This window comes from Coregonus clupeaformis, unplaced genomic scaffold, assembly GCF_020615455.1.
Source record: "Coregonus clupeaformis isolate EN_2021a unplaced genomic scaffold, ASM2061545v1 scaf0027, whole genome shotgun sequence".
Classification (NCBI taxonomy): Eukaryota; Metazoa; Chordata; class Actinopteri; order Salmoniformes; family Salmonidae; genus Coregonus; species Coregonus clupeaformis.
Genome location: NW_025533482.1, coordinates 756,920 through 775,262, shown reverse-complemented (window position 1 = coordinate 775,262; position 18,343 = coordinate 756,920). Strand labels below are relative to the sequence as shown.

The following is an 18,343-nucleotide window of genomic DNA, read 5'->3' as shown; positions in this document are numbered from 1 at the left end:
ACGATTTGATTAGTGTAATGTTGGCTAGCTACATAGTTGTATTTGTATCAAAGATAAAGGTGTAGTATAGAGTAACTATCGAGGTTAGCTAGCCAGCTACATTCGTTCGCAGCGACGCCGTTTTTCAAACAAAGTCAACACCGCAGCCATTGCTAGCTAGCCAACACTACCAGCTACAAGCTAGCAGTACTGCAACTAAATACAATATCCTTTTAGCCAGATACATTCGTTCGCAGCGACGCCGTTTTTCAAACAAAGTCATCACCGCAGCCATTGCTAGCTAGCCAACGCTACCAGCTAGCAGTACTATAGCAACTAAATACAATATCATTTTAGCCAGCTACATTCGTTCGCAGCGACGCCGTTTTTCAAACAAAGTCAACACAGCAGCCATTGCTAGCTAGCCAACACTACCAGCTAGCAGTACTGTAGCAGCTAAATACAATATCTTTGTGCTAGCTAGCCAACGTTTAATTATTGCTGCGTTATGAAAGGAACTAGACACGGACACAAATTATCTGTTTAGTGTGTTAACACACTATTGGTAGTTTGTTGTAACCAAGTATTGGTGCTAAACCGTGTGTTATTGGATGCTAGCATGCTAGTTAGCTATGGCGTCATAGTTAGCTAGCTGAATAAAGTAAGTTGAGTCTATTCCTTGAAACATTGAACCGCTGTAGTTTACAACAATTCTAATTTCTAAAGTGGAAGTTGGGAGAGTTTTATTCGGGTGTTTCAGTGAAACAATTATAGTTTCTGAGGTGGAAGTTGGGAGAGTTATATTTGGGAGTTGTGGTGAGGGAGGCCCCGCTCTCTCCTTTCCCAGATGTTTAGTTCTTTTCATTCCGATCTCCTCTGCATTATTGTAGCCATTTGCTACAGCCTGTCAACTATGCCTCTGCCTATCCCTGTTCTCTCCTCTCCGCACAGGCTACACAAACGCCTCACACCGCATGGCTGCTGCCTCTCTAACCTGGTGGTCCCTGCACGCACCACACACCTGGAGTTCCAGGTCTCAGGCAGCCTCTGGAACTGCCGTTCTGCTGCCAACAAGGCTGACTTCATTCCAGCCTATGCTACCCTCCAGTCCCTCGACTTCCTGGCGCTGACGGAAACATGGATTACCACTGAAAACACTGCTACTCCTACTGCTCTCTCCTCGTCTGACCATGTGTTCTCGCATACCCCGAGAGCATCTGGTCAGAGGGGTGGTGGCACAGGAATCCTCATCTCTCCCAAGTGGACATTCTCAATTTTTCCCCTAACCCATCTGTCTATCTCCTCATTTGAATTCCATGCTGTCACAGTCACTAGCCCATTTAAGCTTAATATCCTTGTCATCTATCGCCCTCCAGGTTCCCTTGGAGAGTTCATCAATGAGCTTGACGCCTTGATAAGTTCCTTTCCCTGAGGATGGCTCACCCCTCACAGTTTTGGGGGATTTCAACCTCCCTACGTCTACATTTGACTCATTTCTCTCTGCCTCCTTCTTTCCACTCCTCTCCTCTTTTGACCTCACCCTCTCACCGTCCCCCCTAATCACAAGGCAGGCAATACGCTTGACCTCATCTTTACTAGATGCTGCTCTTCTACTAATCTCACTGCAACTCCCTCCATGTCTCCGACCACTACTTTGTATCCTTTTCTCTCTCGCTCTCCTCCAACACTACTCACTCTGCCCCTACACAGATGGTAATGCGCCGCCGCAACCTTTGCTCTCTCTCTCCCACTACTCTCTCCTCTTCCATCCTATCATCTCTTCCCTCTGCTCAATCATTCTCCCTCCAATCTCCTGATTCTGCCTCCTCAACCCTCCTCTCCTCCCTTTCTGCATCCTTTGACTCTCTGTGTCCCCTATCCTCCCGGCCGGCTCGGTCCTCCCCTCCAGCTCCGTGGCTTGATGACTCATTGCGAGCTCACAGAACAGAGCTCCCGGCAGCTGAGCGGAAATGGAAGAAAACTAGACTCCCTGCGGACCTGGCATCTTTTCACTCCCTCCTCTCTACATTTTCTTCATCTGTTTCTGCTGCTAAGGCCACTTTCTACCACTCTAAATTCCAAGCATCTGCCTCTAACCCTAGGAAGCTCTTTGCCACATTCTCCTCCCTACTGAATCCTCCCCCCTCTCTGTGGATGACTTCGTCAACCACTTTGAAAAGAAGGTTGACGACATCCGATCCTCGTTTGTTAAGTCTAATGACACTGCTGGTCCTGCTCACACTGCCCTACCCTATGCTTTGACTTCTTTCTCCCCTCTCTCTCCAGATAAAATCTTGCGACTTGTGACTGCAGGCCGCCCAACAACCTGCCCGCTTGACCCCATCCCCTCCTCTCTTCTCCAGACCATCTCCGGTGACCTTCTCCCCTACCTCACCTCGCTGATCAACTCATCCTTGACCGCTGGCTATGTCCCTTCCGTCTTCAAGAGAGCGAGAGTTGCACCCCTTCTCAAAAAAACCAACACTCGATCCCTCTGATGTCAACAACTACAGACCAGTATCCCTTCTTTCTTTTCTTTCCAAAACTATTGAGCGTGCCGTCTTTAGCCAACTCTCTTGCTATCTCTCTCAGAATGACCTTCTTGATCCAAACCAGTCAGGTTTCAGGACTGGTCATTCAACTGAGACTGCTCTTCTCTGTGTCACGGAGGCTCTCCGCACTGCTAAAGCTAACTCTCTCTCCTCTGCTCTTGTCCTTCTAGACCTGTCTGCTGCCTTTGATACTGTGAACCATCAGATCCTCCTCTCCACCCTCTCCGAGCTGGGCATCTCCGGCGCGGCTCACTCTTGGATTGCGTCCTACCTGACCGGTCGCTCCTACCAAGTGGCGTGGCGAGAAGCTGTCTCCGCACCACGTGCTCTCACCACTGGTGTCCCCCAGGGCTCAGTTCTAGGCCCTCTCCTATTCTCGCTATACACCAAGTCACTTGGCTCTGTCATATCCTCACATGGCCTCTCCTATCATTGCTACGCTGACGATACACAACTAATCTTCTCCTTTCCCCCTTCTGATAACCAGGTAGCGAATCGCATCTCTGCATGTCTGGAAGACATATCAGTATGGATGACGGATCACCACCTCAAGCTGAACCTTGGCAAGACGGAGCTGCTCTTCCTCCCGGGGAAGGACTGCCCGTTCCATGATCTCGCCATCACGGTTGACAACTCCGTTGTGTCCTCCTCCCAGAGTGCGAAGAGCCTTGGCGTGACCCTGGACAACACCCTGTCGTTCTCCGCTAACATCAAGGCGGTGACCCGATCCTGCAGGTTCATGCTCTACAACATTCGGAGAGTACGACCCTGCCTTACACAGGAAGCGGCACAGGTCCTAATCCAGGCACTTGTCATCTCCCGTCTGGATTACTGCAACTCGCTGTTGGCTGGGCTCCTGCCTGTGCCATTAAACCCCTACAACTCATCCAGAATGCCGCAGCCCGTCTGGTGTTCAACCTTCCCAAGTTCTCTCACGTCACCCCGCTCCTCCGCACACTCCACTGGCTTCCAGTTGAAGCTCGCATCTGTTACAAGACCATGGTGCTTGCCTATGGAGCTGTGAGGGGAACGGCACCTCCGTACCTTCAGGCTCTGATCAGTCCCTACACCCAAACGAGGGCATTGCGTTCATCCACCTCTGGCCTGCTGGCTCCCCTTCCTCTGCGGAAGCATAGTTCCCGCTCAGCTCAGTCAAAACTGTTCGCTGCTCTGGCACCCCAATGGTGGAACAAGCTCCCTCACGACGCCAGGACAGCAGAGTCACTCACCACCCTCCGGAGACATTTGAAACCCCACCTCTTTAAGGAATACCTGGGATAGGATAAAGTAATCCTTCTACCCCCGCCCCTAAAAAAAAAAATATATAAAAATAAATAAAAAATAAAAATAATAATTGTAAAGTGGTTATCCCACTGGCTATAGGGTGAATGCACCAATTTGTAAGTCGCTCTGGATAAGAGCGTCTGCTAAATGACGTAAATGTAAATGTAAATGTAAAATAAATTACAAATAACGCGGAAAAACACACATTATAGTACAATTGGTTAGAGGGCTGTAAAACGGCAGCCATCTTCTCCGGCGCCAAGCATACTTCCAAAGTTGTGGCAAAATGGCTTAAGGACAACAAAGTCAAGGTATTGGATTGGCCATCACAAAGGCCTGACCTCAATCCTATAGAAAATGTGTGGGCAGAGCTGAAAAAGCGTGTGCGAGCAAGGAGGCTATCACGCCCTGGCTCTGGGGACTCTTAAAAGTTGAGCCAGGGTGTGTAGTGTCTATGTTGTAGTTTCTATGTTTTTGTTCTAGTTCGTGTTTTCTATGTTGGCCAGGGTGGTTCCCAATCAGAGGCAGCTGATTCTCGTTGTCTCTCATTGGGAACCATACTTAGGCAGCCTGTTGGCACTAGTTAATTGTGGGATCTTGTTCTGTATAGGTTTGTGTTGGTGAACCTTTAGACTTCACGTATCGTTTTGTTGTTTTGTTGTTGGTGTAAAGTACTCATTAAAAGATGTACGCCTATCACGCTGCGCCTTGGTCTGCCTCTTACAACGATCGTGACAGAGGCCTACAAACCTGACTCAGTTCCACCAGCTCTACCTGAAACGTTTGACACAAGTTAAACAATTTAAAGGCAATGCTACAAAATACTAATTGATTGAATGTAAACTTCTGACCCACTGGCAATGTGATGAAAGAAATAAAAGCTGAAATAAATAATTCTCTCTACTATTATTTTGACATTTCACATTCTTAAAATAAAGTGCTGATCCTATCTGACCTAAGACAGGGAATTTTTACTAGGATTAAATGTCAGGAATTGTGAAACACCTTAGCAATTTAAACTCAGTTTATGTAAACTTCCGACTTCAACTGTATATACACACACACAGACACAATTACGCAAGCACACATACATACACTCTATGACCCCTCTCCTCTCATGGATGACACACTTTCAGCACGCCGTACATTTCATACAGTATAGTTCCCTATAGAAGCCATATCGATTAGCATGGGGGTGGCAATGGTTAATGGATGTACAACGGAGGGTTACAGAGGGAGGGTAGAAGAGATGCTACAGAGTGTCAGATTTGCGCTAGCTATATACAGTGGGGAAAAAAAGTATTTAGTCAGCCACCGATTGTGCAAGTTCTCCCACTTAAAAAGATGAGAGAGGCCTGTAATTTTCATCATAGGTACACGTCAGCTATGACAGACAAATTGAGGGAAAAAAATCCAGAAAATCACATTGTAGGAATTTTAATGAATTTATTTGCAAATTATGGTGGAAAATAAGTATTTGGTCACCTACAAACAAGCAAGATTTCTGGCTCTCACAGACCTGTAACTTCTTCTTTAAGAGGCTCCTCTGTCCTCCACTCGTTACCTGTATTAATGGCACCTGTTTGAACTTGTTATCAGTATAAAAGACACCTGTCCACAACCTCAAACAGTCACACTCCAAACTCCACTATGGCCAAGACCAAAGAGCTGTCAAAGGACACCAGAAACAAAATTGTAGACCTGCACCAGGCTGGGAAGACTGAATCTGCAATAGGTAAGCAGCTTGGTTTGAAGAAATCAACTGTGGGAGCAATTATTAGGAAATGGAAGACATACAAGACCACTGATAATCTCCCTCGATCTGGGGCTCCACGCAAGATCTCACCCCGTGGGGTCAAAATGATCACAAGAACGTTGAGCAAAAATCCAAGAACCAGACGGGGGGACCTAGTGAATGACCTGCAGAGAGCTGGGACCAAAGTAACAAAGCCTACCATCAGTAACACACTACGCCGCCAGGGACTCAAATCCTGCAGTGCCAGACGTGTCCCCCTGCTTAAGCCAGTACATGTCCAGGCCTGTTTGAAGTTTGCTAGAGTGCATTTGGATGATCCAGAAGAGGATTGGGAGAATGTCATATGGTCAGATGAAACCAAAATATAACTTTTTGGTAAGAACTCAACTCGTCGTGTTTGGAGGACAAAGAATCCTGAGTTGCATCCAAAGAACACCATACCTACTGTGAAGCATGGGGGTGGAAACATCATGCTTTGGGGCTGTTTTTCTGCAAAGGGACCAGGATGACTGATCTGTGTAAAGGAAAGAATGAATGGGGCCATGTATCGTGAGATTTTGAGTGAAAACCTCCTTCCATTAGCAAGGGCATTGAAGATGAAACGTGGCTGGGTCTTTCAGCATGACAATGATCCCAAACACACCGCCCGGGCAACGGAGGAGTGGCTTCGTAAGAAGCATTTCAAGGTCCTGGAGTGGCCTAGCCAGTCTCCAGATCTCAACCCCATAGAAACTCTTTGGAGGGAGTTGAAAGTCCATGTTGCCCAGCGACAGCCCCAAAACATCACTGCTCTAGAGGAGATCTGCATGGAGGAATGGGCCAAAATACCAGCAACAGTGTGTGAAAACCTTGTGAAGACTTACAGAAAACGTTTGACCTGTGTCATTGCCAACAAAGGGCATATAACAAAGTATTGAGAAACTTTTGTTATTGACCAAATACTTATTTTCCACCATAATTTGCAAATAAATTCATAAAAAATCCTACAATGTGATTTTCTGGAAAAAAAAATCTCATTTTGTCTGTCATAGTTGACGTGTACCTATGATGAAAATTACAGGCCTCTCTCATCTTTTTAAGTGGGAGAACTTGCACAATTGGTGGCTGACTAAATACTTTTTTTCCCCACTGTACACTGAACAAAAATATAAACGCAACATGTAAAGTGTTGGTCCCATGTTTCATGAGCTGAAATAAAAGATCCCATAAACTTTCCATACGCACAAAAAGCTTATTTCTCTCAAATTTGTGCATACATTTGTTTACATCCCTTTAAGTGAGCATTTGTCCTTTGCCAAGATAATCCATCCTCCTGACAGGTGTGGCATATCAAGAAGCTGATTAAACAACATGATCATTACACAGGGGCACCTTGTACTGGGGACAATAAAAGGACACACTAAAATGTGCAGTTTTGTCACACAATACAATGCCACAGATGTCTCAAGTTTTGAGGGAGTGTGCAATTGGCATGCTGACTGCAGGAATGTCCACCAGAGCTGTGACCAACAGATGCATATCTGATTTCCAGCCTAATGAATTTATTTCAATTGACTGATTTCCTTATATGAACTGTAACTCAGTAAAATCTTTGAAATTGTTGCATGTTATGTTTATATTTTGGTTCAGTATACAGTATTATTCAGACATACACTGGGGCAGGCCTAATAGGTTAAAGAAACATTGGGTAAGTAAAGGTTAGAGATGCACAAGAACTTTGGTCCTGAGATGCGGTGTAAACCTTGTCCTTCCCCTGTGATTGCTTATTTATTTTGGGTTGCTAGTCACTGGCTGCTAGTTGCAACACACAGCTCAATGTCACATGCGCCAAATACAACAGGTGTAGACTTTATCGTGAAATGTTTACTTACGAGCCCTTTCCCAACAATGCAGAGTTAAAAAGTAAGAACAATTTAGAAACATTTGCAAAAAAGGAAATAGTAACACAATAAAAGAACAATAAGGAGACTACATACAAGGAGTACCGGTACTGAGTGAATGTGCAGTGGTACGAGGTAATTGAGGTAATATGTACATGTAGGTAGGGGCAAAAGTGACTAGGCAATCAGGATAGATAATAAACAGAGTAGCAGCAGAGTATGTGAAAGTATGTCTGTGTGAGTGTGTGAGGCGTCAATATTCGTGTGTGTGTGTGTTTTGTGTGTTAGAGGTCTTCATGTATACAATGGAACCGAAAAGTATTTTGTCTCGGTTCTGTATCGGGTCTGATATAATTGCCGCGAGTCTCGGGTATTTGCAATTAACCTTTGAAGGTTTGTTGTGGCATGTCTATTATTAGGCTTAGCTATGCAGGCCTATGAAAGCAGTGCACACCAGTGTTCCAACTGACTCCGATAGTTGAACTTGAGGTGAGGAAGAATGTTTTAGGCCTATCAGAGTTACTCCTTTAATTGAACAATATAATGCTAATCTTTATAAAAAAATATTCAGATCGAAAGTTAACGAATTATCCTCCTTCTGTACACCTATATTTGTATAGCAGTAGTAGCCGATCTGACAAGTACAGTGGGGAGAACAAGTATTTGATACACTGCCGATTTTTCCAGGTTTTCCTACTTACAAAGCATGTAGAGGTCTGTAATTTTTATCATAGGTACACTTCAACTGTGAGAGACAGAATCTAAAACAAAAATCCAGAAAATCACATTGTATGATTTTTAAGTAATTAATTTGCATTTTATTGCATGACATAAGTATTTGATCACCTACCAACCAGTAAGAATTCCGGCTCTCACAGACCTGTTCGTTTTTCTTTAAGAAGCCCTCCTGTTCTCCTGTATTAACTGCACCTGTTTGAACTCGTTACCTGTATAAAAGATACCTGTCCACACACTCAATCAAACAGACTCCAACCTCTCCACAATGGCCAAGACCAGAGAGCTGTGTAAGGACATCAGGGATAAAATTGTAGACCTGCACAAGGCTGGGATGGGCTACAGGACAATAGGCAAGCAGCTTGGTGAGAAGGCAACAACTGTTGGCACAGTTATCAGAAAATGGAAGAAGTTCAAGATGACGGCCAATCTCCCTCGGTCTGGGGCTCCATGCAAGATCTCACCTCGTGGAGCATCAATGATCATTAGGAAGGTGAGGGATCAGCCCAGAACTACACGGCAGGACCTGGTCAATGACCTGAAGAGAGCTGGGACCACAGTCTCAAAGAAAACCATTAGTAACACACTACGCCGTCATCTATTAAAATCCTGCAGCACACGCAAGTTCCCCCTGCTCAAGCCAGCGCATGTCCAGGCCCGTCTGAAGTTTGCCAATGACCATCTGGATGATCCAGAGGAGGAATGGGAGAAGGTCATGTGGTCTGATGAGACAAAAATAGAGCTTTTTGGTCTAAACTCCACTCGCCATGTATGGAGGAAGAAGAAGGATGAGTACAACCCCAAGAACACCATCCCAACCGTGAAGCATGGAGGTGGAAACATCATTCTTTGGGGATGCTTTTCTGCAAAGGGGACAGGACGACTGCACCGTATTGAGGGGAGGATGGATGGGGCCATGTATCGCAAGATCTTGGCCAACAACCTCCTTCCCTCAGTAAGAGCATTGAAGATGGGTCGTGGCTGGGTCTTCCAGCATGACAACGACCCGAAACACACAGCCAGGGCAACTAAGGAGTGGCTCCGTAAGAAGCATCTCAAGGTCCTGGAGTGGCCTAGCCAGTCTCCAGACCTGAACCCAATAGAAAATCTTTGGAGGGAACTGAAAGTCCGTATTGCACAGTGACAGCCCCGAAACCTGAAGGATCTGGAGAAGGTCTGTATGGAGGAGTGGGCCAAAATCCCTGCTGCAGTGTGTGCAAACCTGGTCAAGACCTACAGGAAACGTATGATCTCTGTAATTGCAAACAAAGGTTTCTGTACCAAATATTAAGTTCTGCTTTTCTGATGTATCAAATACTTATGTCATGCAATAAAATGCAAATTAATTACTTAAAAATCATACAATGTGATTTTCTGGATTTTTGTTTTAAATTCCATCTCTCACAGTTGAAGTGTACCTATGATAAAAATGACAGACCTCTACATGCTTTGTAAGTAGGAAAACCTGCAAAATCAGCAGTGTATCAAATACTTGTTCTCCCCACTGTATAAAGAAATGTGTGTCAGGGACATGGTGCCGGCATATCTCTATATTTTTCTCGGTCGCTCTAGGGCTAGGCCTAAGCTTCTCTTCCTTTATATTTATATTTTAAATATTAGTATCACACAGTGGACGCCTAGGCCTATAGGTCAATACAGAATGCATGCAATGCCCTGATACATTTAGCGCTCAAATCTCCGACAGCTGAACCATGAGGTGGACAATTATTGTTTTAGGAAAGTAAAAACCAATAAAACAATAAGCTATACAGTTTTGAATTTTCTACACATCGGAACACAACAAATCTTTTTTTGTAATTTGTTATAGCCAGTTTTTAAGGACAAGTTAACTGTAGATCATTTGGCCAATATCATGTGTTTATTGATGGCACTGGCATCTCCCGGTCTGAGTTTTCATTCTCTCTCTCATTTTACTCTCGTATCCGAACGGACTGTCCTCGGGTCCATTCGGAACGGGTCTCCGTTTTCAAAAAAATTATTTATGCGTATCGGGTCAGGTGGGAAAGCCACAGATCTATTTCGGAACGTGAAGACCTCTACTCTGAGTTAATGGATGTGAGTTCATGGCATATGGTCACTACTGACTTCTGACTGGCTGTGAGTTAATGCTCACTGGTGACTGTCTATCACCACTCTCGGGTTATTGGCTACTACTTAGTGGTGATGGTGATGAGTGTGTCAGTATTGGCTATTGGTAGCCTGGCGGGTAGGAGCGTTGGGCCAGTAACCGAAAGGTAACCGAAAGGTTGCTTGATCGAATCCCCGAGCTGACAAGGTAAAAATCTGTCAATCTGCCCTGAGCAAGGTAGTTAACCCACTGTTCCCCGGGCGCCGATGACGTGGATGTCGATTAAGGCAGCCCCCAGCACCTCTCTGATTCAGAGGGGTTGGGTTAAATGCGGAATACACATTTCAGTTGAATGCATTCAGGTTTCCCCAAAACTAGGTATCCCCCTTTCCCTTTTATTACTTAACTATTTCTGCTTACACAGTGGGTCAATGTTTCAGTGCTAAAGACTCATGCAGGAACATACACATGCGCTCACACACACACACACACACACACACACACACACACACACACACACACAGATACGCACACACACCAATCCATTGAGTTTAGTTCGCAGAAAGGGTTTGGAATGAAGATGATCGCGTTAGGACTGAAGAGGTGCACTTCAGTCTGAGTTCTGAATGGTTTAGAGATTAAGGAGATAGCTAATGTGGAGTTAGAAATGGAGTTTGTCCTTTATACTTATGGAATCACGTACCTGAAGGTCACATTATGTTTTTCTTCTTGAGTTGTATGTATTTATTGAGGTTGGAAGAGGAGACAGGAAAGGTAGAAGAGATTGCGAGTAAGAAGGGTCAGATTTGGTATATGTGTGCCGGGTTCACAGCACTAACCGCTGGACTACACAGGCCACATCATTCTTATGACAGAACAAGGACATTGAGGATGGAGGTTTTCAGACATGCTGTACATATCTGTACACACTGTGATCCTATGTATAGTGTATGAGGGGTGTGTGTTTGCGTTCTGGTTCCTCAACTTGGCAAACCATGATGTTCTGCTGTGTAGAAACGGTTGCATGCATGTGGATGTTGTGTGTGTATGTCTCCCACGCGTTAGTTTAAGTGTGACGCTCGTCTTACCGCTTGTGTGACCCCTCTATTTGTGTGGAGACTGTGTGTTCTCAACCACAGTTACAATCCATGGGATGAAGTTGTGTGTGCGTGGGTCTGTGTTCGCACTGCCACTCCTGACTTTCCCCTGACACACGTTAGCATGTTAGAGATGATATATTACATGTATGATCAGTTAAGTTCCTCTCAACGGGATCTTGTGATGTTTGATCCATTCAAATAGTGTGCGTGTGTTAGAGGTTGACACGGGAGTGAAAATTCATTCCTGTCCCGTATTATCTTGTCAATTTTTTTCCAATACTGTCCTATAATCAGTTCTATAATCCCAGAACATTCCTGTTCATTCAGATAAAAATCACTCCCCTACTGTGCACATGTTTTGGCGCAGAAATCAGAAATAACTTCCTTCATTAGCTTCTCATCTGTCTGTCCCCACTCTGCGTGGGAGTAGCCATAGCAACTGCTCCCTTTGCCTGCTGCTCAGCGCTCACGAGACAGTTGCCTGCATAGTACCCACAGCTGATAACAACCACATTACGACATTTTGGCAATGAAGGCAGCCCTTCTACTTACCCAGAGTCGGATGAATTTATGGACAATAAATGTGCAATTTAGTAAATCTCTGCGTGCATCTGAGGTCAAGTAGTGACTGGAACTGGAGCGAGGCGCGATAGTGCGCCTACGGACGCTATTTTTATTAAGTAAACTATCTTAGTCCTACTGCCCGTTCCTGTGGAATGTCGATCCTGTCCAGTCCTGTCCCGAATTTGACTCTAGAACTTCATTCCCGTTCCTGCCGGAATCCTGCGGGCCCTGCTAGATCTGCAGGAGTCTTGTTCCTGTGTCAACCTCTGGTGTGTGTGTGTGTGTTTGCTTGCATGTGTGTTTTGCATGTGCGTGAGTTTTGCACGCGTGTGTATGCAAGTGTGTGTGAGTGGTTTACATATACAGTGGGGTCTGAAATGATTGACACCCTTGATAAAGATGAGCAAAAAAACTGTATAAAATGAGTAGTTCAAATACTGAGTTATATTGTATGCTCATATTGGTCAGATAACATGAAAATATAGTTATTTGGTCATGCTCACCAGTGGTGGGTTTGGCATTGAAATGAGAACGCATGAGCAGAAAATAACCCCCATACCTACTGTAAAATATGGTGGTGGATCTTTGATGATATGGGGCTATTTTGCTTCCACTGTTCCTGGGGCCCTTGGTATGGTCAACGGCATCATTAACTTTACCCAGTACCAGTATTTTTGCCAAATACCTGGTTGTCTCTGCCAGGAGGCTGACACTTGGCCTTAAGTGGATCTACCAGCAAGACGATAACCCCAAACACAGATCAAAATCCACAAAGAAATGGTTAATTGGCCGGTAATTTTGACCCCTACCTTTTTGAGAGAAAAAAATATTACTTGTTAAGCAAAATCTCTTTCTCTGAGCAATTGTGTTAGTTTAAAATAATATAATTTCCTAATTTTATTGAGCATACAATATAGCTCAGTATTTGAATTATTTTATACATATTTGCTCATCTTTATCAAGTGTGTCACCCCACCGTATGTGTAAGTATGAGCCTAGGTCAACACATGCATGTTCATGTTGTGTTGTCAAACATGTACGTTCGTGCATATATGAGAGAATGAATGAGTTAGATACATATTTGACATGTGTACATCCAGTATTTCCTACACCAGGAGATGTGTCTCAGGTAAATCACATATTATAGTATGGCAGAGCGTGTTAAATTAAAAAAATTAATAAACACTTTTTAGAACAGGACTGCCGTTTTTTCAGACGTTCTTGTTTTGGGTTCATAGTTCATAGTACTCCAGTTCACCCAGATATAATGTAACAGACCTGGGTCAAGTACATATGGTACATCGCTTGCTCCAATGTTGGTCATCCCAATATGTCAAAACAGGAACCATTTCTATTGAACAAGAAACCAACACAAGTTTCAACCATGCGCAGCGGGGTGGTCTTCCTATCGCCTATGACCACAGAACATCGGCGGTCATTTTCCATTTATTTCCCTATAATTCTACATATTATCGGGAATATCCTTGAATCGCCACCAATTCGTCGACACCCAGTGGGTGATTTAATGCTCACGCACAATGTTCGTTATGGTGTGTCTTGATCTTAAGGCCTCCCCTATACTCCAATTTCCATTTTATTCCGCACCCCTGTGTTCTATGGTGTCGCTCCTCTGTGATTGGCTGTGAAGTAACTGACATACTGATCAAAGGGTTTGGTCACAGCATGTAATATATGCACGCATATATATTCACACTGGAAGATCAAGTAGTTCGTCAAGGATGTACAGACTTCTCTTTTCTTTTCTTTTCTTTTCTTTTCTTTTCTTTTCTTTTCTTTTCTTTTCTTTTCTTTTCTTCTACTACTACTACTACTACTACTACTACTACTACTACTACTACTACTACTACTACTACTACTACTACTACTACTACTACTACTACTGGCAGGTTCATGTATTCTGATGCAGCCAGTGTTGGTCACATACTGTACATGTATAGAGATGTATACATGTATGACCTCCCACTTCTTAATGTATACACTCTGTAGTGTGGGCACGCCTTCTTTTCCTCTCTCAATATAGCTGTCTCTGTGGCTATTTCTCTCTCCTCTCTCACACACACTGATGCACTGGTATACACACAAGCCTATGATTAAATGAAGGAGTGCATGGCTATGTAAAGGGGACCTATGGGGTTTAACCTACTTAGTAGGGTGTTTAATAATGTATGAGTGAGATTGAAAGCGGCGAACACAACGAGGTATCTTCATCCGCTTCCTCTCGCTTTGATCTAGCCCTCCTCCCCCTCTCCCCGTCTCTCTTTCCCCCTTTCTCGTCATCACTCTCTCTCTCCCACTGTGTCCTTTGAACGTGTTCTATCCAGTGCATTGTGCTAAAGCTCAGGGTAGAGCCCGCTGAAGCTCAAATTCCCAGGTGGGATCTGTGAGCGGCAAGAGGGATGTAGCCATTTCTGATGTATCATATTCCTTCTCAAGGAAGGATGGATGGGTTGGTATATGGATGGATGGGTGAATGGATATTTGAATCATTTGAGCATGAGAGCCATATATACCTAATACAGGAGCTGCTGGAAAGTAATAAGTGGTCTGAATTCACTACATCCTGTTCTGTTCCTATAAGGGTACTTCATCATGTTTTAGAGTCTTGATGAAAATGATCTGGTGCACTTATAACGGCAGTCTTGTTTTTATCCCAGCCCTTCACTCAGTCTCTGTAAAAGGCCTCTTTCTCTCTCCCCCTCCTCCCCTCCCCTCCTCACCCGTCAAACACAAACATGTCTGAAAGTCCTGTGGTGTTTGGCTGTTTTACGACAGGGCCCAGCTGCCCAGAGCCCTGTGCCTGCCTGTGTTTGTGTGGGGCCGACATCACAAGGGGGGCCTGACGCTGGTGCAGCACTTTGCAGGAGATCACACATACACACGCACTCACACTCCTGTCGGCGGAGGACTTCACAAGGTGCGGCCTGACGGCGGAGGCAGAAGCACTTTGCAGGAGATCAAAAAGGTCCCAGTAGTTAAAATGAGGCCCCTGAACCTGTAAAAACTGGCCCTTGTGCACCCAACACTCCCTCACTGGGGCCAGGGCAGAACAAATGCCTCTCAGACAGCTAAAGACAGACATGACATACAGGGAGGGAGGGAGGGAGGGAGGGAGGGAGGGAGGGAGGGAAAAGCCACTCAAATAATGTTTTCAACTTTCAGATAGCTCCAGTCCAGACTCCAAAGAACAGTAAACGCTTCACTCCTTTGGCATGTCAATGTCAGATGGGTGAAAGAGATGGAAGCAAAGCTGTCAGTAGTGCACTACAATTATAGTGCATAGTAGTTGATGGTGTTACAGAGATATATTATAGCTAGTTGCGACAGTGTGTAGCAAAGCAAGGGGATTTGGATTTATATAAGGCATGTTGTACAACATCAGCATTGAAAGGCAGAACTAGGTTACTCTTCCCTCCCTCCCTCCTCTCTTGGCAGGTTGCATAAGCTCATCTCCGTCTCCTGTTTTTTTTGAGGAGCGAGGAGAGAGGTTCAGATGGACTCCATTAATGAGCCTCAGCATCTCTGATGATGATTCACCCCACAAGGGGAGGAGGGAGGTGGGGGAGAGAGCAGGAGGCGGGGGAGAGAGAGAAGGGGGGAGCCGTGCTCCTAGTTGAAAACATTAGCGTTAACAAGTTCACTAGAGAGGACCCGGGCTCTGTTTTCCCACGCTGTCTACATAGAGATGAGCCCAGGCAAAAACCAATGTTACGCCACTGAATATGCATTTGAACCCCTGTCTCTCTGTCTCTGAATATGCAGCAGTGAGGGAATCTCTATCTAACACTTGTCTTTGTCTCTCACTGTATGTCTGTCGGTCTCTTTCTCTCTCTTTCTGTCTGTCTTTCGCTCTCTGTTTCTAAAGGAGGAAGATTGCCAGTCTGCCACAGGTGCGTTGCCGAGACTGAAAGTGAGTCACCACGGCGATAGGGGTTGACCCTGGGCAAGCCATGTTACGGTGACAACTAGAACCAGCCATCATCATAACAATCCTCCTCCTCCCTGTGGTGTTGTTGTATGAGCTCTGCTGAGTCACTGGAGAGAGAAAAGCTGTCATCATCCAATCCTCCCAAGGCTGAGAAGTCTATCCAATCCTGAACAAGGGTTCCATTTGTGCCAGATTATTCTGCCTAGCAACCCTCCTTAGTATTTATGTAATTGGTGTTTCATTCAAGTTATAAAGCTTAGTGGCCTACTCTACCTCTCTCTATCTCACATCAAGGCAGAGGACCAGCCTTTGGAAGAAAATAGCCTATATGTCCTTGGATTCAAAGTTTCTCTGAAGCATCCAACTGGAACGTCAACGGAACCTAACAGCTCCATTTCACACACCTACACACACCGTTGTCGTCCGCTGTCACCCACCACCACCACCACTTCTTAATTGGATTACGTCGTCATTAGAGCGTGAGGTTGGGGATGTAGACCGCCGTCACCACGGATACCTACAGGAGACTCTTTGGACTCGGCTCAAGGTCTGCCGAGCAGAACATGGCGGGCAAGGGTAACCCCTGCCACCCCCCGGGGGGGGCAGGGAGTGCGGGGGGCCCCACTGTCTCTGTGGGGGGCTTCCCCATGCCTCACTACTCCTACTTCTTCCCCCACATGCTGGGGGGACTGTCCCCTCCCACCCTCTCCGGACTGCCCGTCAGTGGATACAACACCCCGTCGCCAGCCAGTAAGTACCCAATCTCACTACAATATTTTGTTGTTGGTGTATGTTGACATTGGTGGTTGATTTAGAAGGGTGATCAGGTACTGCTGAATGGCAGATATTATTATTTTTGTATTGTGTTTATGCTGGTGGTTGATTGTTTGAGTCTGATGGCACATAGACTGACTTGATCCAAAATCAGCATTTGAAGTTTGACGTAAAGTTGGATCAATTCTGAAAAATACAGGATGTTCAAAATGAGCTACACAAGTTTTAACTCGACCTTGGCTGTTGGGCTGTGTACTCTAAATACTTTCCAGCAACTCCTGTGTTATGTATAAATGGCTGTCACGCTAAATTACTTAACCAGATCAAAGTGGAGTGGAGTCTATATAAAACTGGATTCCACATTAGAGGTTTGGTTGGTGTGGAACATAGCCTTGACTAGTTGCTCCTGGCAATCTGGATCCCTGCCAGTTGTCATGCGGCGATGTGTCGAACTGAGCGAGGGGATTGGTCTGATCTAAATGAGGCAGCTCGAATAACCAACTAAATGTTCCTGGGCACAATGCCTTAGGAGGTGTGTGTGTCCTCACTTCAACTGGCGGGTGTGCGCTCTCTCTGGGTCTGTGTGTACGTGTGTTTTCATGCGTTAATGGAGGAGGTGTGTGTCTGTCTGTGAAGAGAGAGAATAAGGTGTGGTTGCTCTGACTGTAGCAGTACTCTTGAAGCAGTTGTAGTTCACCTGGAGTAAGGAAATGTTGACAGGTAGGAGGAGGATGTGATATGGGACCACCCACCCATTCTACAAACATTATTTGATAAAGGTCTCATTTATCAACGTTAACGTTAATATTCAGTTAGCAAGGATAATGTAGCCCCTTCACTGAAACGGTACCCATTCTACCAATAAACTGTCCAATCACAGCTGAGCTTACATCCGCTCTGTCCCAGCCTGCCTTGCTGGGTGGCATTCCGTCCCCCTCTCCACTCCTCTTCCTCTCCACCCTCTCCTCTTCTCCGCTCCCATGTCCGTATGGGAAAAAGTTCAAACAGCTAATGTCTCTGTCCCTCCACCCACCATGTCTCTCCCTCGCGGCTTCCATTCCCCAGATCCAGGCTGGAGCTCAGTCGGGAGGCTGCTACAGACAGACAGACAGACAGACAGACAGACAGACAGTGGAGCCTTGAGTACAACAGCCTGTCAGAGCAGAGGGGCTCCCTGCCTCCCTGTGTGTGTGTGTGTGGAGACGCAGTGTGTTCTTCTGCCTGCTTGTCTGCCTGGCTGGCTGTTGAGCGTGCTCCTCTCTTGATTCTGAGAGACTAATCCACAGCTCCTGCATAGTGTTAGCTGACAAACAGCCCTCCATCGCCGCCAGGGGCTAATTATTACACAGCCCCCGCCACGCTTGGAGATGGCCTGGGTGAGCTGTCATGCGAGACGGGGGCTCACCAGAGATGAGAGGAGCTGGCGGGGGATGGAGCGACTGTGATATAGACAGCCCGCTTGCTGTGTTTGAGGAAGCACTGACGGGGGAGAGGGGGTGAGAAGCAGCAGTGGCGTGTCCTATATAGAGACGTGCCTTATCATTTGAAGAGGTAGCATGAGGCAAAGCAGCCTGTGTGTGAAGAGAAGATGGAGGATGTGCTTCCCACCTTGCCTCTTTTTGACATGTTGTTGAAGAGACCCTGTTACTCAAAGCCTCTTTACTCTGTCCCTAGAAAGTTTGTT

At 45.6% G+C, this 18,343-nt stretch overlaps 1 protein-coding gene across 1 annotated transcript in view; it reads left to right on the top strand.

Moving 5' to 3' along the window:
- Positions 1-18,343, top strand: part of LOC121569690 (retinoic acid receptor alpha) — a 217,917-nt gene that overhangs the window by 75,716 nt on the left and 123,858 nt on the right. The window contains exon 3 of the mRNA XM_041880837.2: positions 15,823-16,635. Within this exon, the coding sequence (XP_041736771.1) occupies positions 16,449-16,635 (187 nt within the window). The 5' untranslated portion in view covers positions 15,823-16,448. The remainder of the gene's footprint in view (positions 1-15,822; positions 16,636-18,343) is intronic.